At 41.2% G+C, this 19,832-nt stretch overlaps 1 protein-coding gene across 1 annotated transcript; it reads right to left on the minus strand.

Annotated features, from left to right (window-relative positions):
• Positions 1-6,176: 6,176 nt before the first annotated feature.
• LOC113165472 (myosin heavy chain, fast skeletal muscle-like) lies at positions 6,177-15,775 on the minus strand. The gene is made up of 38 exons (XM_026364956.1): positions 15,569-15,775; positions 15,350-15,493; positions 15,108-15,264; positions 14,995-15,022; positions 14,798-14,912; positions 14,604-14,696; positions 14,441-14,504; positions 14,262-14,360; positions 14,073-14,176; positions 13,801-13,939; positions 13,595-13,713; positions 13,326-13,475; positions 13,066-13,236; positions 12,669-12,972; positions 12,476-12,540; positions 12,286-12,373; positions 12,034-12,151; positions 11,828-11,951; positions 11,499-11,635; positions 11,154-11,409; positions 10,821-11,063; positions 10,561-10,737; positions 10,333-10,478; positions 10,148-10,238; positions 9,641-10,030; positions 9,399-9,525; positions 9,190-9,308; positions 8,910-9,106; positions 8,516-8,699; positions 8,252-8,417; positions 8,010-8,134; positions 7,618-7,926; positions 7,324-7,527; positions 7,082-7,207; positions 6,833-7,003; positions 6,608-6,712; positions 6,427-6,522; positions 6,177-6,320 (listed from the first exon to the last, which is right to left on the minus strand). Exons 1-38 carry the CDS (start codon positions 15,773-15,775, stop codon positions 6,177-6,179), a joined length of 5,802 nt encoding a protein of 1,933 aa, XP_026220741.1.
• Positions 15,776-19,832: the final 4,057 nt, after the last annotated feature.

Raw genomic sequence — 19,832 nt, forward strand, 5'->3', positions numbered from 1 at the left:
TGATCTGTGAATTATTTACAAACAATAGTAATTTTAGTTATCAATGTTAACACGACTGTCATCTCATGTAACTGCCATGGCTATGAATCATCATCACGATCAAGTTTAATTGATATATATCTTTCAATTTGTGCTTTATCTAACATCACATGTGACCTTAGCTTGTTTTAAATGTCTTTTTTGTTTGAGCAAAACAAAACTAACATTAATTCGTGACAACACTTAACGAACAAAAACTTTTTTAACTGAATATAATCTTTCAAATGAATACAAATTGTACTTACCTGACCTTCTCTCCGTCAAAAGTTTGTTATATTCAACAGCCCTGATAAAAACAAATTCAGTCTTTTCGGTTATTGAGAAAGATTAAGTTATTTAACAAGTGTCTTTCTGGTAAACATACATTTATATGTTTTAATTATTTAAATTATGAATGCATAGAATATCTCTAAAGTAAATAGACAAAAAACATACCACAAGCAGTCTCACAGGATCTTCACACCACCACAGCTATGTGTTCCCCTTTGACTCCTTATATTGGATCAGGATTGCTTGTGCAGCAAAGTTAAATATGGGTGACATGCCAACTATGGTATGGATAGCTGTTAAGGCCGGCATACATACTACACACTTTAAACTGAGTGCTATGCATACAGCACAGCTTATGTTTCAGATTTATCTTTACATATACTGTAGAGTACATGTATATTTTTTTGTTTTAACAACATAATTTTCTTCTTGTTAATGCTAATCACGTTTCATGTTAATCAAAGGTAACATGTCAACATTAAAGAAATCAGCAAATAGAGACGGGTGTTTAGGCAGCAGTTACATTTCCTATTAAAATATTTTATGAGAGGTACTTCAGTTCCTGTGATCATGCCCTACTAGTTTATTCAGCCAAGCATAACACAATGTCAACACATCAGCTACATGCTTTTATTAGTCTTTTAAATGGACAGATGAAGGAACAGATATGCTTTAGTTTTAATCAACTATCTGCCTGCTGTAAGATTTGGAGGCACTCAGGTTTCACTCATACTTCAGAAGTGTAAGCATACACCCCAAACATCATTTGGCTTTGTCAGCCTTTCTTTCAATTTAAATTAGTTTGCTCTAAAGTGTTACAGTCCAGTTAATTTGATTCAGCATTCTTTAAGTAATATTATTGACTGTTTTGTTCAGTTCCATTCGAGTGATGTGCTTTAAGTAACTGATTTAAAAGTTTGTGTTTGTCATCCCCATTTTGCCATCTCTGCATCACCTATATCCCAGTTTCTCTTTGTCTACATTTTTGCATTATGCTTTTCTTTCTGTTGTTTTCCTTGAGTGGAACAACAAAACATCTTTGCATTATTTTTTGAAGGTGTTAAACTCTTTATAGTGAAGTGTTTATGTGAAAGACATTTTGGAAATATTGTTATACATAATCAGTCTGTATGTACACAGTCATAGGTTTGATACTTGGTAATTGTAATAAGCTGATTAGCAGTGGTGGAATTATGTGTATTCAGGCTAAATTGCCTTTCCATGCTGACCCAGATTTTCTGATCTGAAATGGAGACTGGAGATTTTGAAATCTGAATTTAAATTCCTGAAATAGTCAATTTCAGGAGAACACTAAGTTCAGGATTGATTCAATTTCACTGCGTTAATTCAGATGCTTATTTTTCAGTGATTTGTTTATTCATTTTCTGTTTTGAGCAACAAAGAAACATCCACATTTTATTTTTCAAGCACATTTGATCTGGCTTAACCAAATATTTCATCTATCCATTATCCTAAATGGTTGTCTTCTCAAGGGTCGCAGGAGTGCTGGAGCCTGTTTCAGCTGTCACTGGGCAAGAGGCAGGGTACATACTAGTTTGTCAGTTTGTCAATCTATCACAGGGCAGACATACTGTATAGAGTCAAACAACTATTAACAAACACATTCACACCTATGGCCAATGTAGAGTCACCAATTAACTTAACATGCATGTTTTTGGACAGTGTGAGAATAGGGCAGCTAAGGATTCAGTAGAGAAAGAGGTACTGTACTTGTGTACATTTATAATATGCAGTACTTATTCTTTTGTACTCTTACATTAACTCATCTGATGTTATGGCAGACGCTGAGGCACCATTCCAGTTCCACAATGTAGCTCAGTCGTTATAATGGAGCATACTGGAGTCACAATCACAGCTTGCCTCGTCTAATGCTGGACATTTATTTTTCCAGTGGTCTTTTACAGTGCTTAAAGCACTTACACACTGCCACATGTTTCTGAATTAACTGGCTTAGAGTAAGAGTCCTTTCCAATGCAATCCTGGCCATATCAAAAATTCTTATTGTCAGAACATATTTGTTAGCCAAAAGTGCTGCCACACTCGGTTTTTATTTTATGTTCATTAATGAATGTAGAAGTGTGGTCTTGCACAGAGTTTTTGAATTTTTCTAAGACCTTCAGATTACAGAAATCTTTCAAGGTGTCTACTTCAGATACTGTGCACCAACAGTTCAACTACGAAACGAGGCTATGCGCAAATTGAGCATGGTTTAGTTTCCGTAGGGATTCTGGCATTATGCCTTTGGCACTATTGCCCACTTTCCCCTACAAAACTCTCCTCAGCCCTTTTCCCCTCTGTCATTTCGTTGTCGCTCCCCAACCAGTCTTCAGTCTGTGTTTCCCGTGCCTGCTAAACCTGCCTGTTCCTGCCCGTCCTCCTCAGCCCTGTCTGCTTCCCCCCTGGATTCCCTGGACTTCGTTCCCCCCTCTGAACTCTGGACATTATTACCTGTGTTTCCCGTGAGTGTTTTCCTGCCTTTGAGCAGTGGTTTTGCTTTGTACTTTGAGATCCTGATTTGTTACTTTGTTTTCAGCCATTTTGGTAGTTTTAAGTTGTTACTTTGTCCTCGTGTTTCTTCCTGGTTTTGTAGTGTCAGTTGACACCCCCCTTAGTTTGCCTGTTTTTGTAGTTTTGCTAATAAACTCCTGTTTCAGTTCAGACCTGCCTCGTCCCCCTCCTTAATTTGTGACAGTACGAACTGACCAGACCGCAGCCATGGATCTCTCTGATCCCTTAAATGGCCTACCCAAACTTCCCCCCTGTCCCTGTTTTAAGCACTACGGGCTTTTTTCTGATGCCCTGCAGGAGGAATACCTGGACCTGCGTAGTGCAGCGGACTATTTGTTTAAATGCCTGAACACACCTGGAAATCTGGGGCACGCCATAACCATCACCAGGTTAGCCATCAAAACCCTCGCCGATAAGGACTTCCTCATGAACTACCCAGAATTCAGACACCTCAAGGACTTTACTCTGGCTACCCTCAAAAACCTCAAGTCCCAGACCCCTACCTCCCAGGCATCTGTCCACCACAACAGGTCTGACCCAGTCTCTTTGGCCTCCCCTGCTGTTAGCCGGCCTGCTACTCCATTAGCCTCACCTACTCCCAGTCATGACCTCCCCGCTCAGCCAGCTCCATTCAACTCACACACCTCACCTTCTCCTCTGACGCCTGTTGCCCTGAGTCCTGAAGAGGCTTGGGACATCTATGCCCAGCTGAAGGCTCAATCAGCCCCAGAACCGGACCCCCGGGTCTCCAGCGCTCCCGAGGACGGTCCTGCTAAACGCCGCCGCTCACGGCGGAGACCCAGAGCTTCACCGGCCCCCGGCTCTGCATCATCCTCTGCTCCAGTCATCACGGCCGCTCCAGTCATCTCGGCCGCTCCGGCTTCCGCTCCAGTCTTCACGGCCGCTCCGGCTTCCGCTCCAGTCATCACGGCCGCTCCAGTCACCACGGCCGCGCCAGTTCCTGCTCCAGTCTCAGTCACAGCTGCAGTTCCCGCTTCAGTTCCTGCCACCACGGCTTCAGTTCCCGCTTCAGTTCCCGCTTCAGTTCCGGCCTCCACAGCTGCTCCTGCTTCAGTTCCTGCCTCCGCAGCTGCACCTGCTTCAGCTTCGGTTCCTGCCTCCGCAGCTGCTCCAGCTGCACCAGTCACAGTTCCTGCCTCCGCAGCTGCTCCAGCTGCACCAGTCACAGTTCCTGCCTCCGCAGCTGCACCTGCTTCAGCTTCGGTTCCTGCCTCCGCAGCTGCTCCAGCTGCACCAGTCACAGTTCCTGCCTCCGCAGCTGCTCCTGCAACAGTCACCGTTCCGGCCTCCAACACCGCCACCACAACAGCTCCAGTCCTTCAGTCCACATCCACACCAGCTCCAGCCCCGGTCTCCACCACCACAACAGCTCCTGTTCTGTCTCCCTGTCCTGTTCTGTCTCTCCGTCCTGTTTTGTCTCCAGGCGGGTTGACGCAGAGGTCGCCGTTGCCGTCTCCTCAGTCTCCGGGCGGGTCGGCGCAGAGGTCGTCGTCGCTGTCTCTCCTGTCTGTTTTGTCTCCCCAGTCTCTCCTGTCTCTGAGCGGGTCGACGCTGAGGTCGCCGTCGTCGCCGCCTCTCCAGCCTGTCCCGTTCATGTCATCGGAGCATCTGCCCGGCGCTCCTCAGCCGGCACTCCAGACGTCACCGCCGGAGCATCCGCCCGGCGCTCCTCAGCCGGCACTCCAGACGCCACCGCCGGAGCATCCGCCCGGCGCTCCTCAGCCGGCACTTCAGGCGTCCGCTCCTCAGCCGGCACTTCAGGCGTCCGCTCTCCAGACCTCTGCTCCGCAGTCCCGAGGCTCTCCGGTCTGCGGCTCTTCTGGCGCCTCGTCCGGGACGTCCACCCGACGCCCTTTGGTCAGCGGCTTTACGGGCGCCTCCTCCGGGACGTCCGCCCGGGGCTCTCCGGTCCTGTCTGCCGCCTCCCGGCCGTCCGCCGGAGGTCCTCCTGGTCTGTCTGCCGCCTCCCGGCCGTCCGCCAGAGGCCCTCCTCCTGAACTCATTGAGGCTGTTTCTTCATATTTGGCACAAATTATCCTTTGGGGTCAAGGATTCTCAATTTTAACAATAACATTACACAAGATAATCCTAATAAATACAAAGTGCACTTTTCAAATTATGATTTCATTTATTAAGGGATCATCTGAGGGCCTGAAGATCACAGGCATCCATCATTGCATTTTAGTCTTGTTCTTTGCACACAGATTTCTCCAGATTCTTTTGTTGATATTATTTACTGTAGATGGTCATATATTCAAATCTTTTCAACTTTAAGTTGATCAATATTATTCTAAAATTGACAATTTGTAAATGCAGTTTTTCATAGATTGGTGTACTTCTGCCCATATTTACTTCTAAGAGACTCTCTAAGATGGTCTTTTTATACCCAATAATATTACTGACCTGTTTCTGGTTAACCTATTGTAGTTCCAGCTCTTCCTTGCTAAATACATACGTTGGTTTATGATGTGCAAAATCATTTCATTCGTCTCAATGTAAATTTGTGTCCCAACCTTACTGGAATTGAAGTTGTTTAACTACAGGTACTCCTGAGCTATAAGCTCTAACCACTATCACTTACATCTAAATTATGTTAAACACTATGTTACATATAAACAATGTATGGATGGTATATTGTAAGAGATGAGCACATAATGATGTATATAGCAAAAAATAACAGGAGAGAGTGCGAGAATGACCTTTCCCAATACATTAGCCTTATGGCCAAATGCATAAAATGACTGACCCATGGATTTGAACCTGGGTCCTACTTACTGAAGGCAACCGTCCTAACCACTATACCACAGTGCCACCCTTTAATAATTATTTTAGTGCCAGTGAGTGAACTGAGTTGAATACTTTTTCTAGTCTTCTCTTGTATCCTACAGTTCACGATAATAGTCTGTGAAGGATTGGCTCTTCTCCCAATTGTCTGTGTTTATGCTGTTTTGTAGAAAATGTTGTTCGAGCTGTATCACAAATGATCCATACTTTTCTAATGGAAGATACATACTAAATCACACAGAAAGCAATTTGAGATCAAAAATGGTTTTATTGCGGTATATTTCACATCATATTATATGATTAGAAACAACTTATCAGCTGGAGAGATTTACTCAGCTGCCTCTTTTCCCTGTAAAATGAAAAAAACTAAATCAATACATAAACTACGTATGTGTTCTATACCATACTTTCCATAAATGTTTATATACAATTTTTTGTTGTCAGTATTATTAAATTTAACATTAATAAGTCATGCTGCTCTAATATATTTCATGACATAAATTCATGTATGCATATATCCATTTTTGCTTGCGCTATATATTTACCTTGCCAGAATCACGGCTTTTTGCTCTCAGCTTGTTGACCTGTGACTCAGCAATGTCTGCACGCTCCTCAGCCTCCTCCAGCTCATGCTGGAGCTTCCTGCTCTTGGACAGATGAACATTGGCCTGCTCCTCCTGGAAAACAATCAAATATTTAATTGGTCAGAAAAGCTAGTAGAAACAAGTACTTTAAAAGATGTAATATCAAGTATCAAAAATAAATACAGTATGTTGTCCTTACCGATTCCTCAGCCTGCCTCTTGTAGGCCTTCACCTTGAGCTGCAACTTGTCAACCAGATCCTGCAGCCTGGTAATGTTTTTCTTGTCCTCCTCAGTCTGTAATCACAAATATAGATTTAAATATTCAAATTGTATAGAAAATAGAGTATTAAATAGATTTTAAATGTACATATGATTGTACCTGATAGGTGAGCTCCTTCACCCTCCTCTCATATTTGCGGACACCCTTAACAGCATCTGCTCCACGTCTCTGTTCAGCCTCAACCTCTGCCTCCAACTCACGCACCTTAAGAAAACCAATAACATTGTGTTAAAAGGTTAGAATCCATATGTTTTGTATATTTCTCTGCTTACTAAATTCATATATGTGTTTGTCCAGACAAAGATTTTAAGCTAACTGTCTTACTCTGGACTCCAGTTTCTGGAGCTGCTTCTTGCCACCCTTCATGGCCAGATTCTCAGCCTCATCCAGGCGGTGCTGCAGGTCCTTGACAGCGACCTCCAGGTTCTTCTTCATCCTCTCCAGGTGAGCGCTGGTGTCCTGTTCCTTCTTCAGCTCCTCAGCCATCATAGCAGCCTAGTAAACATATCATTTAAATGAGAAAGGTCATGATGAAACACAGAATTTTAGTCAACCGATAAAGCAGACACCTACATCGGTGATTGCCTTCTTGGCCTTCTCCTCTGCATTTCTTGCTTCCTGCACAGTGTCGTCCACTTCACTCTGGATCTGAACCAGGTCAGCTTCAAGCTTCTTCTTAGTGTTCAGAAGACTTGTGTTCTGAAACATGAAAAGATTTCACTGAAATCATTGATGTCATCTTATACACGATTCAGTCCTTATTTTAAATTGTTTGGTTTTGTGATTGCATAAAAAATATTTGAAGAATTGTTCACCTGTGAGTGCAGAAGTCCAACACGCTCACTTGCATCCACCAGCTCCTGTTCAGCGATTTTGCGGCTTCTCTCTGTCTGTTCCAGAGCAGCTCTAAGTTCTTCAATTTCGGCCAACATGAGACCGTTCCTGCGTTCCACCATAGCAGCTTGTTCCTTGAGGTCATCCTGGGCTCTGACAGCGTCATCAAGGTGCAGTTGAGCATCCTAGAGCAAAACAAGATACATACTCAGATGAATATAATGATGTATGGGCTCTGACCATAGTCTATGCAACTGCTCTCTGCCTTGTAATACCTTCAGCTGTGCCTGCACATTCCTCAGCTGCTTCTGGGACTCAGAAGCCTGGCGATTGGCATGGCTCAACTGGATCTCCATCTCGTTCAGATCTCCCTCCATCTTCTTCTTGATTCTCAGGGCATCGTTCCTGCTCCTGACCTCAGCATCCAGAGTGCTCTGCATGGAGTCAATTACCCTCTGGCTGTTCCTCTTGATCTGCTCAATCTCCTCATCTTTCTCTGCCAGCTTCCTGTCCACCTCACCCTTAATCTGGTTGAGCTCCAGCTGGACACGCAGGATCTTAGACTCTTCGTGTTCCAGAGTTCCCTAATGATATTGAAGAAAAAATTATTAATGTCTGGCTTCAGAGTTTTTGTAGCATATGTTGCACTGACTAGAAAAAAACATACCTCAGCCTCTTCAAGGGCTGTCTGGATCTCAGACTTTTCTGTCTCCACCTGCTTCTTGGCCTTCTCCAGCTCATGGATGCTCTTGCCAGTCTCACCAATCTGTTCAGTCAGATCGGAGATCTCCTCTGCATAGATACAAAGAAAGGTAGAATAAAGTAAAAATATACTTATAATACTCATAAAAAATACAAGTGTTAGAAAACATAGATTATAGTTGATAACACAATGTGGTAGAAACTCACGTTGCAGATTCTTGTTTTCACGCTTCATGGTCTCCAGCTGGTCCAGAGCTTCCTCATAAGAGTTCTTCATCTTGAACAGCTCAGTGCTGAGAGAACGAGCCTCTTTCTGAGCTCCCTCAAGCTCTGCCTGACCCTCCTCATACTTTTGTTTCCACTCTGCCAACACCTGAATAAAACAATACACTCGATTGAGTTAAATACAGCAAAATGAAGAAACATTTTTGTTCTTTGTCTGATTTGGTTATAAGATATAGACATTGTTACCTTGTCAAAGTTCCTCTGCTTCTTGTCCAGGTTAGCAGCCAGTGAATTAGCCCTCTCCACATCAATCATGAGATCCTCCACTTCGCTCTGGAGCCTCTGTTTGGTTTTCTCCAGGGAAGCACACTTGGAATTCACAGCCTCAATCTGTTCCTCAGCCTCCTGAAGGCGTTGGGCCAGCTTTTTCCTTTTAAAATTGTAGTTGATGCAGATGTTTTTAATAGTAATAATAATAAAAACAACAATATAGTTCTACATATTTTAAAGAATCCAGATAAATGCACAAAAGTGATGCTGAAGTGGTGTCGAACGATGAATCAAACAATTACAGTGTTAGATGAGGTATGCAAAAAGGGAAAATTTTCAAACTGGCCAATAAATTGTGAATGTTACTCACTTGGACTCCTCAAGCTCCTCAGTGCGCTGGATAGCATCAGTTTCATACTTAGTTCTCCACTGAGCCACCTCACTGTTGGCCTTGGACATTCCACGCTGCAGCTCAGCCTTGGCCTCCTGCTCCTCCTCAAACTGCTCTCTCAGCAGATCGCAGTCGTGGCGAGCTGATTGCACAGCATGGGCAAGAGCGTTCTTGGCCTAGTGTAAGATAAAGATCAATTTTTATGAAGCATCTCACTTTAATATATATTTAATTAATTTAAAAGTTTTTGTTTTTGTACCTTGACCTCCTCTTCAATTTGTCTCTTCAGCTCCTCCATCTGCTGTGTGAAGGCTTGTTTGCCTCTGGTCAGCTGGGAGACCAGAGCTTCTTTCTCTTCAATTTGACGGCCGAACTCACCTTGTGTGAAAATTGCCATCAGAAATTAATTTGTGTTTAACCTCTCAGTCATTCAAGTTTATTTTTCAGTTATTACTGTGTGGGACATACCATTTTCTGTCAGGAGACGAGCTTTCTGTGCACCCAAGTCATTGATTTGACGGACATTCTCATCATTCTTGGTCTTCAGTTCGCTAAGTTGGTCCTCAAGAGTGCGGCACAGCTTTTCAAGATTTCCCTAATGTGGAAGGATGAGAAAAAAGAATCAATCATAACAAGAAATATGATGATGTTAATTCATGTGTGTATTATACAATATAAAATATTAAAATACTATTCGAAGGATTGTGTACCTTTGCTTTGGCAACAGCCTCCATGTTGCTGGAGAGGTCATCAATCTCCATCTTGTATTCACTCTTTTCCTTCTCAAGCTTCTGCTTGACCCGCTGAAGGTTGTCGATCTGCTCTCCCAGCTCAGCAACGCTGTCAGCCTGCTTCTTACGAAGAGCGGCAGCAGTGGCTTCGTGCTGCAGAGTGGCCTCCTCAAGATCACGACGGAGCTTCTGGAACTCAGCCTCACGCTTCTTGTTCATCTCAATCTGAGCAGCAGTGGCACCACCAGCCTCCTCCAGCCTCTCACTGATCTCCTCCAGTTCTCTGGAGAGATCGGCCCTCTGCTTCTCAACCTTGGCACGAGCAGCACGCTCAGCCTCAATCTCCTCCTCCAGTTCCTCAATACGAGCCTGTTCAATGTAGGTTTGTTGTCTTTCAGTAAACTTTCAATGGTAAAATCAACTATAAAGAATGTCAGAAACGTCAGATTTAATATAATACTTTATGTAGCATAATATACGAGTTACCTGAAGCTCCTTTATCTTCTTCTGAAGCTGAGCACCCATTGACTGCTCATCCTCAATTTTGCTAAGAAGCTGACTAAGTTCAAAGTCCTTCCTGTGAGAGTAATACCACAAAAAGAGCTACTTAATGATACTGACAATGTCTAAAAACATTATATTTGTCTTAAAATAGAGAAGACAGTTGTTACTTTTTAATTTTCTCTTCAGACTGCTGTTTGTCATTCTCAAGATCCATGATGGATTCCTGGGCCAGTTTCAGATCACCCTCCAGCTTCCTCTTGGCTCTCTCAAGGTCCATACGCAACTTCTTCTCTTGTTCCAGAGATCCCTCAAGCTGCAGATTGATGAGTTTGTAATTATCATGTTCAAAAGCATTTCAATTTTGCCCTTTTTTCTAAGAGATTTTGTAAGCTTACATCATCGACTTGCTGCTCAAGCTTGGTCTTGGCCTTGGTCAGAGTGTTGACTTTGTCCTCCTCAGCCTGGAGGTCATCAAGTGTCTGCTGATGAGCCTCCTGAAGGGCTTTCTTCTCTTTGGTCAGCTTAGCAATGGTCTCATCCTGAGAGGCCATCTCCTCTGTCAGGTTCTTCACCTAAATTTGCAAGACAGACAATTTATGAAGCAGGTAATGATCCTGCTTTGAAATGATCTGCTGGGTATTTTACCATTACTAACCTTGTTCTCAGTGGCGTGTTTCTCCTTTTCCACTTTGGCCAAGGTGAGCTCCAGGTCGTCAATGTCCTTCTTGAGCTCAGAGCATTCATCCTCCAGCTTTCTCTTTTTAGCAGTCAGCTCAGCATTGATTTCTTCTTCATCCTCCAGTCTCTCAGTTGTCTCTTTGAGTTTGGCCTCCAGCTGAATCTTGCTCTTGATGAGTCCCTCACATCTCTCCTCAGCATCTGACAGATTCTCAGATTCCTAGTTGATCGTATAAACATTGGTCTCAGCAGAACAGCATTTTATCAGTCAAGCAGGAAAAAGTCCATGTGCCTGTTCATGTATACTTACAGATGCTACTTGGAGCTGCAGATCATTCTTCTCCTGCAGAAGAGACACCATCTTCTCCTCCAGTTCCTTCTTCTTGGCCAGGGCAGCAGCCAAGTCTTGTGTCATCTTGTCATAGTTCTCCTTCATCTGGGCGAGCTCCTTCTCAGTTTCAGCACTCTTCAGCAGTGGCTTGATCTTGTAGTACACCTTCATCCATGGCCAATGTTTGACATTCATGAATGAGCGGATGTTGTACTGAATGGAATAGATGGCTTCCCTGTGGACAAGAAGTTACAGAAAAAGTTCTTTGTATTTCATCACAAATACATTCAATTTTTTATTTGAATGTATTTGTTTTTAACTTGCCTCCTCTCCATCATCTTCACAAACTCCTTTCTCATTACAAAACCACGGCAGACAGCCTGAGTCATGGTGACCAGAGACGCCAGTTTTTCATCTCTCATCTCTTCAAGGGTACCCAGCAGACCGGCCTTGAAGAACACCTGAACAAAATACCGCATTACAGCATTTTGTTATACGGTGAAAAAAGGATTAACTTAGTCCAAACCATTTAAACTGAACAAACAAAAACAGAACTTGACAAAGATGAGAGGAGAACACAACCAAAGTGGACAGGAAAAGTCAATTTTATTAATAGTCATACTAAAATAAAACAAGGTATGTGTAGTGTTTACCTTGGTGTGTCCAAATCTGTACTGGTCATGATCAACATCAATTGACCCGAGCAGCTTCTCTGCAGCCTTCTTGTTGTCGATGAACTGGCCTTCAGGGATGACACTGGCATTCAGAACCTTGTACCTTTTATGAGATAGTTAATGATGAGTGTGGGCATTTTCTTTTCACAGTTTAATCAGACTTATACTAAAGTAGTCACTGATACCTCTGCTTGAAGTCACCATAGAGGATTCTGCTGGGGAAACCTTTCCTGCAGATTCTGATACCCTCCAGCACACCGTTACACCTGAGCTGGTGGATGACCAGGAAGTTCTCCATCAGACCTGTATGAAAAAGCATCTCTTTATTAATTTTGTGCAACTAGTTACTCTCATGTTTAAATCAGCATGAAATAAAGTACATTTCCAAAGGCAAATGACGCCGCACAGACTTTGATACAGTTATGTTATCTATGTACCTGGGGTCTTAGACTCATTGGGAATCAAGCAACGCACAAAGTGAGGATGGGTGCTTCTCAGGTTTGTCATCAGCTTGCCCAAATTCTCCTGTAGATACAAGAAAGTCAATTTTGTTGTGAAATGTAACTCACAAGCTTGTGTTTAAAAAGAGATGTGATGTTATGTTAAATTTAATATTGTAAAGCTTACCCTAAATTGTGAAGACACAGTCTGCATAGAACCACCCTTCTTCTTGCCACCCTTCTTTCCAGTTTCTGTTGTTAATTGTAAGCAGAAACTTAATAATAATTTGCATTTCCACAGATATTACCACAATTTGTTGAAAAAGTAGTTCTTATTTAACTTTAAAATATGTCACGTTTTAGTGTAGTTAAAAGCATACCCTCAGGAGCAGCAGGAGGATACAGATGACCCAGCAATTTAACAGAGGACTTCTGGTACAGCTGCACGACAGACTCATTCAGTGGATCCTTGTTCTTGTCCAGCCAGCCACCGATATTGTAGTCCACAGTACCAGCATAGTGCACCAGGGAGAAGTGAGCCTCAGCCTTGCCCTTGGCGGGCTTTGGCTTCTCAAAAGCTCTTGACTTGCCAAGATGCTGGTCATACAGCTTGTTCTTGAAGGATGTGTCTGTTGCCTTGGGGAACATGCACTCCTCTTCAAGGATGGAGAAGATACCCATGGGCTTGATGAAAGTGAAACGGATATGTCATGAAATGATGTGTTTTTGCATAGCAAGAACATTGCCATATAGCAGAATTACAAAATTGATGTGTACCTTTTCAATCAGCTCAATGCAGGCAGCCAAGTCCATGCCGAAGTCAATGAACTCCCAGATAATACCCTCCTTCTTGTACTCCTCTTGTTCCAGCACAAACATGTGGTGGTTGAAGAACTGTTGCAGTTTCTCATTGGTGAAGTTGATGCACAGCTGCTCCATGCTGTTGAACTGTGAGGGGACAAATAATTATTTATCGCTCATAGGGAGTAAAAAAGATTCAGTCCATTCCAGACTTGGAAGCAGTTAATGTAGCTTACGTTGAAGATTTCAAAGCCAGCAATATCCAGGACACCAATGAAGAAATTCCTTTGCTGCTTAGTGTCCAACATCTGGTTGATACGGATGACCATCCACAAAAACATTCTCTCATAGATGGACTTGGCCAGAGCTTGGACTGAGTTCAACACCTGAAGGAATATAGCATGTAATGTATAGCATTGTAAAATGCTGGTGTACTGCTGTTACAAATGTCTGAATTGGCATATGGTAAAATCAATTCACTTAAACAAAGAGGCTTTATGTTTACCTGAGGTACAGTCTGTCCCTTGGTGACATATTCATTTCCGACCTTCACTCTGGGATAGCACAGAGCCTTGAGCATGTCAGCAGAGTTCAGGCCCAACAAGTAAGCAACCTTGTCAGCATCTGAAAACATTATAAGTATATAAGTTGATTTACCATTACAATTGTGACAATGATGGACATGAATTTATGGTATTTAAAAGTGCTCACCTTCTGTGCCATCAGGCTCAGCCTGCTCCTCACGCTGCTTTTGCTTGAACTTCATGTTACCGTGGTGGATTACAGCACCAGTCAGTTTGTAGATGCTCATCTTCTCCTCAGAAGTGAAGCCCAGGATATCAATGGCATTCTGTTTCAAAAGAGATGTCAGCACAATATGTAACTACTTTAAAACCCCCTTGTTAAACGCTATTTCCATCAATTTAACACTGAAAATATCACATATCAATATTAATTATACGGTAGAGGGAAAGATCACTCACGTCAGTGGCTTCCAGCTCAACTTTGTCATCAATACTGGCTACAGTGATCTGACCCTGGCTGATCATGGGGAAGTCATATGGGTTGGTTGTGATGAGTGACATTTCTGGAGGTCACGAAAGGGTGAAACGTATAAGTGACCGATTTTTTTCAATCAAATTTTTAAACAGGCAGCTACCCAATTGACTTACCAACCAGCTCAGGTTTGTGATTTGTCATCATCTGGTAGAAGATGTGGTAGCCTCTCTCATCAGGAAGCTGGAATGTCACTCTAGACTTCTCCAGCAGATCTACAAATGTTTTTCATGAGCACAACATTGCTAATTTTCAAATTCTGGTCATTGTGTTTGCTCTGAGAGCTGTTACTTACATGTCTCAATATCAGCACTGGCCAGTTTGCCAGTTGTGCCGAAATGGATTCTGATGAATTTACCCTGTTTTCAAAGCAAAGCAAAACAAGGACAGTGTCAAATGTCCCTCCACATGGGGAACATATAACAGCAATTGTGCTGGAGAAATTGCTCCATACTTACAAAACGAGAAGAGTTGTCATTTCTCACAGTTTTGGCATTACCATAAGCCTCCAGCAGGGGGTTGGCTGCAATAATCTGATCCTCCAGTGACCCCTAGTCCAGGTTTACAACAACAATCAGTAAAGGACCCTGTCCAGAATGTTTTTCTCTTGACAAACATTTTATACTTTATAAACAATGAATTGATAACATACCTGCATCTTGCCTGGTGTTTGCTCCTTCTTCTTGTCTCCACCGACTGTGCTAATTGTTGCAAAGTACTGGATGACACGCTTGGTGTTCACAGTCTTTCCAGCACCAGATTCTCCACTGGGTGTAGACATAGACTTATAAGAATGTGACTGAGAGATTTTTGGTTATGTTAAACAAAGTAAATGAACATGAAACTTACGTGATCAAGACAGACTGGTTCTCCCTGTCTGTTAAAATTGAAAACAAAAATAATTACATAGCCATGCAACAGAAACCTCACATAACAAATATTCAGCATTGTTAAAGACTTACCAGTAAGCATGAACTGAAAAGCATTGTCAGAGACAGAGAAGATGTGGGGTGGAGCCTCCATTCTCTTCTTGCCTCTATAGGCACTTACAACTTCAGCATCGTACACTGGGAGCCACTTGTAGGGGTTCACAGTGGCACAGAACAAGCCAGAGTAGGTCTGAAAGAGAGCATAGAAATATGATAATCCATGTTTCTTCCAAGTATTATCATTTATTAGTATCTTTCTAGGCTTATTAACCTACGTAGATCATCCATGCTGCATAACGCTCTTTGAGGTTATACAGGACAGAGGCTTCATTGAGATGGGTCATCATGGCCATGTCCTCAATTTTGTCGAACTTGGGAGGGTTCATTGGAGAGACGTCGTCTTCTTTAACTGTCTTCTCCTGCAGCCAGACATTAATCACAGTGAGAACTGCTCAAAGTTAGCTCCCTGTTGAATCTGACTTGATGATACCAACCTCTTGAGTGTCCAGGACCTTGACGGTGACTTTGCCACCGTCTTTCTTGATGATTGTGGCCTTCAAGTACAGCTCTTTGTCATCAGTCACATAGCAGGCGGTCTTGGCATCAAAAGGTTTATTCTGAGCCTCAATTCTCTCCTTCTCTGGCTTACGGAGGTAAACGGCAGCTTTGCCATAGACGGCCATCTCTGCGTCCGTACTCATGGTGGCAGCTTATATCTGTGAATTATTTACAAACAATAGTAATTTTAGTTATCAATGTTAACACGACTGTCATCTCATGTAACTGCCATGGCTATGAATCATCATCACGATCAAGTTTAATTGATATATATCTTTCAATTTGTGCTTTATCTAACATCACATGTGACCTTAGCTTTTTTTAAATGTCTTTTTTGTTTGAGCAAAACATAACTAACATTAATTTGTGACAACGCTGAACGAATAAAAACTTTTTTAAGCGAATCGATTCTTTCAAATGAATACAAATTGTACTTACCTGACCTTCTCTCCGTCAAAAGTTTATTATATTCAACAGCCCTGATAAAAACAAATTCATTCTTTTCGGTTATTGAGAAAGATTAAGTTATTTAACAAGTGTCTTTCTGGTAAACATGCATTTATATGTTTTAATTATTTAAATTATGAATGCATAGAATATCTCTAAAGTATATAGACAAAAAAACATACCACAAGCAGTCTCACAGGATCTTCACACCACCACAGCTATGTGTTCCCATTTGACTCCTTATATTGGATCAAGATTGCTTGTGCAGCAAAGTTAAATATGGGTGACATGCCAACTATGGTGTGGATAGCTGTTAAGGCTGGCATACATTTAAACTAAATGCTAATCAAGACAACTATCTGCCTGCTGTAAGATTTGGAGGCACTCAGGTTTCACTCATACTTCAGAAGTGTAAGCATAAACCCCAAATATCATTTGGCTTTGTCAGCCTTTCTTTCAATTTAAATTCGTTTGCTCTAAAGTGTTACAGTCCAGTTAATTTGATTCAGCATTCTTTAAGTAATATTATTGACTGTTTTGTTGAGTTCCATTCGAGTGCAACATAAACCGGCCATGAATGAGCCACAACAATAACACCACCATAGTATTTTTAGTGCAGAGATGTGCTTTAAGTAAAAGTTTGTGTTTGTCATCCCCATTTTGCCATCTCTGCATCACCTATATCCCAGTTTCTCTTTGTCTTTTCCAACATGTTTGCACTTGGCTTTTCTTTCTGTTGTTTTCCTTGAGTGGAACAACAAAACATCTTTGCATTATTTTTTGAAGGTGTTAAACTCTTTATAGTGAAGTGTTTATGTGAAAGACATTTTGGAAATATTGTTATACATAATCAGTCTGTATGTACACAGTCATAGGTTTGATACTTGGTAATTGTTATAAGCTGATTAGCAGGGGTGGAATTATGTGTATTCAGGCTAAATTGCCTTTCCATGCTGACCCAGATTTTCTGATCTGAAATAGTCAATTTCAGGAGAACACTAAGTACAGTAACACTAAGTTCAGGATTGATTCAATTCACTGCGTTAATTCAGATGCTTATTTTTCAGTGATTTGTTTATTCATTTTCTGTTTTGAGCAACAAAGAAACATCAACATTTTATTTTTCAAGCACATTTGATCTGGCTTAACCAAATATTTCATCTATCCATTATCCTAAATGGTTGTCTTCTCAAGGGTCGCAGGAGTGCTGGAGCCTGTTTCAGCTGTCACTGGGCAAGAGGCAGGGTACATCCTAGTTGGTCAGTTTGTCAATCTATCACAGGGCAGACATACTGTATAGAGTCAAACAACTATTAACAAACACATTCACACCTATGGCCAATGTAGAGTCACCAATTAACTTAACATGCATGTTTTTGGACAGTGTGAGGATAGGGCAGCTAAGGATTCAATAGAGAAAGAGGTACTGTACTTGTGTACATATATAATATGCAGTACTTATTCTTTTGTACTCTTACATTACACTCATCTCATGTTATGGCAGACGCTGAGGCACCATTCCAGTTCCACAATGTAGCTCAGTCGTTATAATGGAGCATACTGGAGTCACAATCACAGCTTGCCTCGTCTAATGCTGGACATTTATTTTTCCAGTGGTCTTTTACAGTGCTTAAAGCACTTACACACTGCCACATGTTTCTGAATTAACTGGCTTAGAGTAAGAGTCCTTTCCAATGCAATCCTGGCCATATCAAAAATTCTTATTGTCAGAACATATTTGTTAGCCACAAGTGCTGCCACACTCGGTTTTTATTTTATGTTCATTAATGAATGTAGAAGTGTGGTCTTGCACAGAGTTTTTGAATTTTTCTAAGACCTTCAGATTACAGAAATCTTTCAAGGTGTCTACTTCAGATACTGTGCACCAACAGTTCAACTACGAAACGAGGCTATGCGCAAATTGAGCATGGTTTAGTTTCCGTAGGGATTCTGGCATTATGCCTTTGGCACTATTTAAGTTTTCAACACCGCTAACTTTGTTCCCAAATCTCAATAGCTCAATCTTATATTTGTGGTCAAAAGTTTCCCTTTTAAATATCGCAGCATCTCCAGCTGTAGTTTTTCCTTCATCTACAATCCAAATTCCAAAAAAGTTGTAATGCTGTGTAAAATCTACCTAAAAACAGAACACAATCTCATAAACCCATATTTTATTGACAGTAGAAGATAGTAAACATATAAAATTTTTAATCTGAGAAATTGTACAGTGTTTGGACCATCACATCACATTGCATCTGTCTGTACGGTCACCCAATTCTTGCTGATGCAAGAATTCCTTTAAATTTGGCATAACTGTCAACTTGAACTCAGTGGTGAACTGGATATATTTGGTGGCCAAAGGTCACAGTCACCTTATGTTCATCCTGCTCTTCTTGTGAATGTAATGTCTCAGGAACTCATTGAGGCTGTTTCTTCATATTTGGCACAAATTATCCTTTGGGGTCAAGGATTCTTAAATTTTAACAATAACATTACACAAGATAATCCTAATAAATACAAAGTGCACTTTTCAAATTATGATTTCATTTATTAAGGGATCATCTGAGGGCCTGAAGATCACAGGCATCCTTCATTGCATTTTAGTCTTGTTCTTTGCACACAGATTTCTCCAGATTCTTTTGTTGATATTATTTACTGTAGATGGTCATATATTCAAATCTTTTCAACTTTAAGTTGATCAATATTATTCTAAAACTGACAATTTGTAAATGCAGTTTTTCATAGATTGGTGTACTTCTGCCCATATTTACTTCTAAGAGACTCTCTAAGATGGTCTTTTTATACCCAATAATGTTACTGACCTGTTTCTGGTTAACCTATTGTAGTTCCAGCTCTTCCTTGTTAAATACATACATTGGTTTATGATGTGCAAAATCATTTAATTCGTCTCAATGTAGATTTGTGTCCCAACCTTACTGGAATTGAAGTTGTTTAACTACAGGTACTCCTGAGCTATAAGCTCTAACCACTATCACTTCCATCTAAATTATGTTAAACACTATGTTATAGACAATGTATGGATGGTATATTGTAAGAGATGAGCACATAATGATGTATATAGCAAAAAGTAACAGGAGAGAGAGCGAGAATGACCTTTCCCAATACATTAGCCTTATGGCCAAATGCATAAAATGACTGACCCATGGATTTGAACCTGGGTCCTACTTACTGAAGGCAACCGTCCTAACCACTATACCACAGTGCCACCCTTTAATAATTATTTTAGTGCCAGTGAGTGAACTGAGTTGAATACTTTTTCTAGTCTTCTCTTATATCCTACAGTTCACGATAATAGTCTGTGAAGGATTGGCTCTTCTCCCAATTGTCTGTGTTTATGCTGTTTGCATATTGTGCACATACTTACTCCTTTACATATTGCATTGTTTAGACGTTCTGAATAAAAGATTTTTAAACATACCATATCAGTATGTAAACTTACTTAAGTTTGTAGATGATTTTTTGTAGAAAATGTTGTTCGAGCTGTATCACAAATGATTCATACTTTTCTAATGGAAGATGCAAACTAAATCACACAGAAAGCAATTTGAGATCAAAAACGGTTTTATTGCGGTATATTTCACATCATATTATATGATTAGAAACAACTTATCAGCTGGAGAGATTTACTCAGCTGCCTCTTTTCCCTGTAAAATGAAAAAAACAAAATCAATACATAAACTACGTATGTGTTCTATACCATACTTTCCATGAATGTTTATATACAATTTTTTG

This window comes from Anabas testudineus, chromosome 6 (genome assembly GCF_900324465.2).
Source record: "Anabas testudineus chromosome 6, fAnaTes1.2, whole genome shotgun sequence".
Classification (NCBI taxonomy): domain Eukaryota; kingdom Metazoa; phylum Chordata; class Actinopteri; order Anabantiformes; family Anabantidae; genus Anabas; species Anabas testudineus.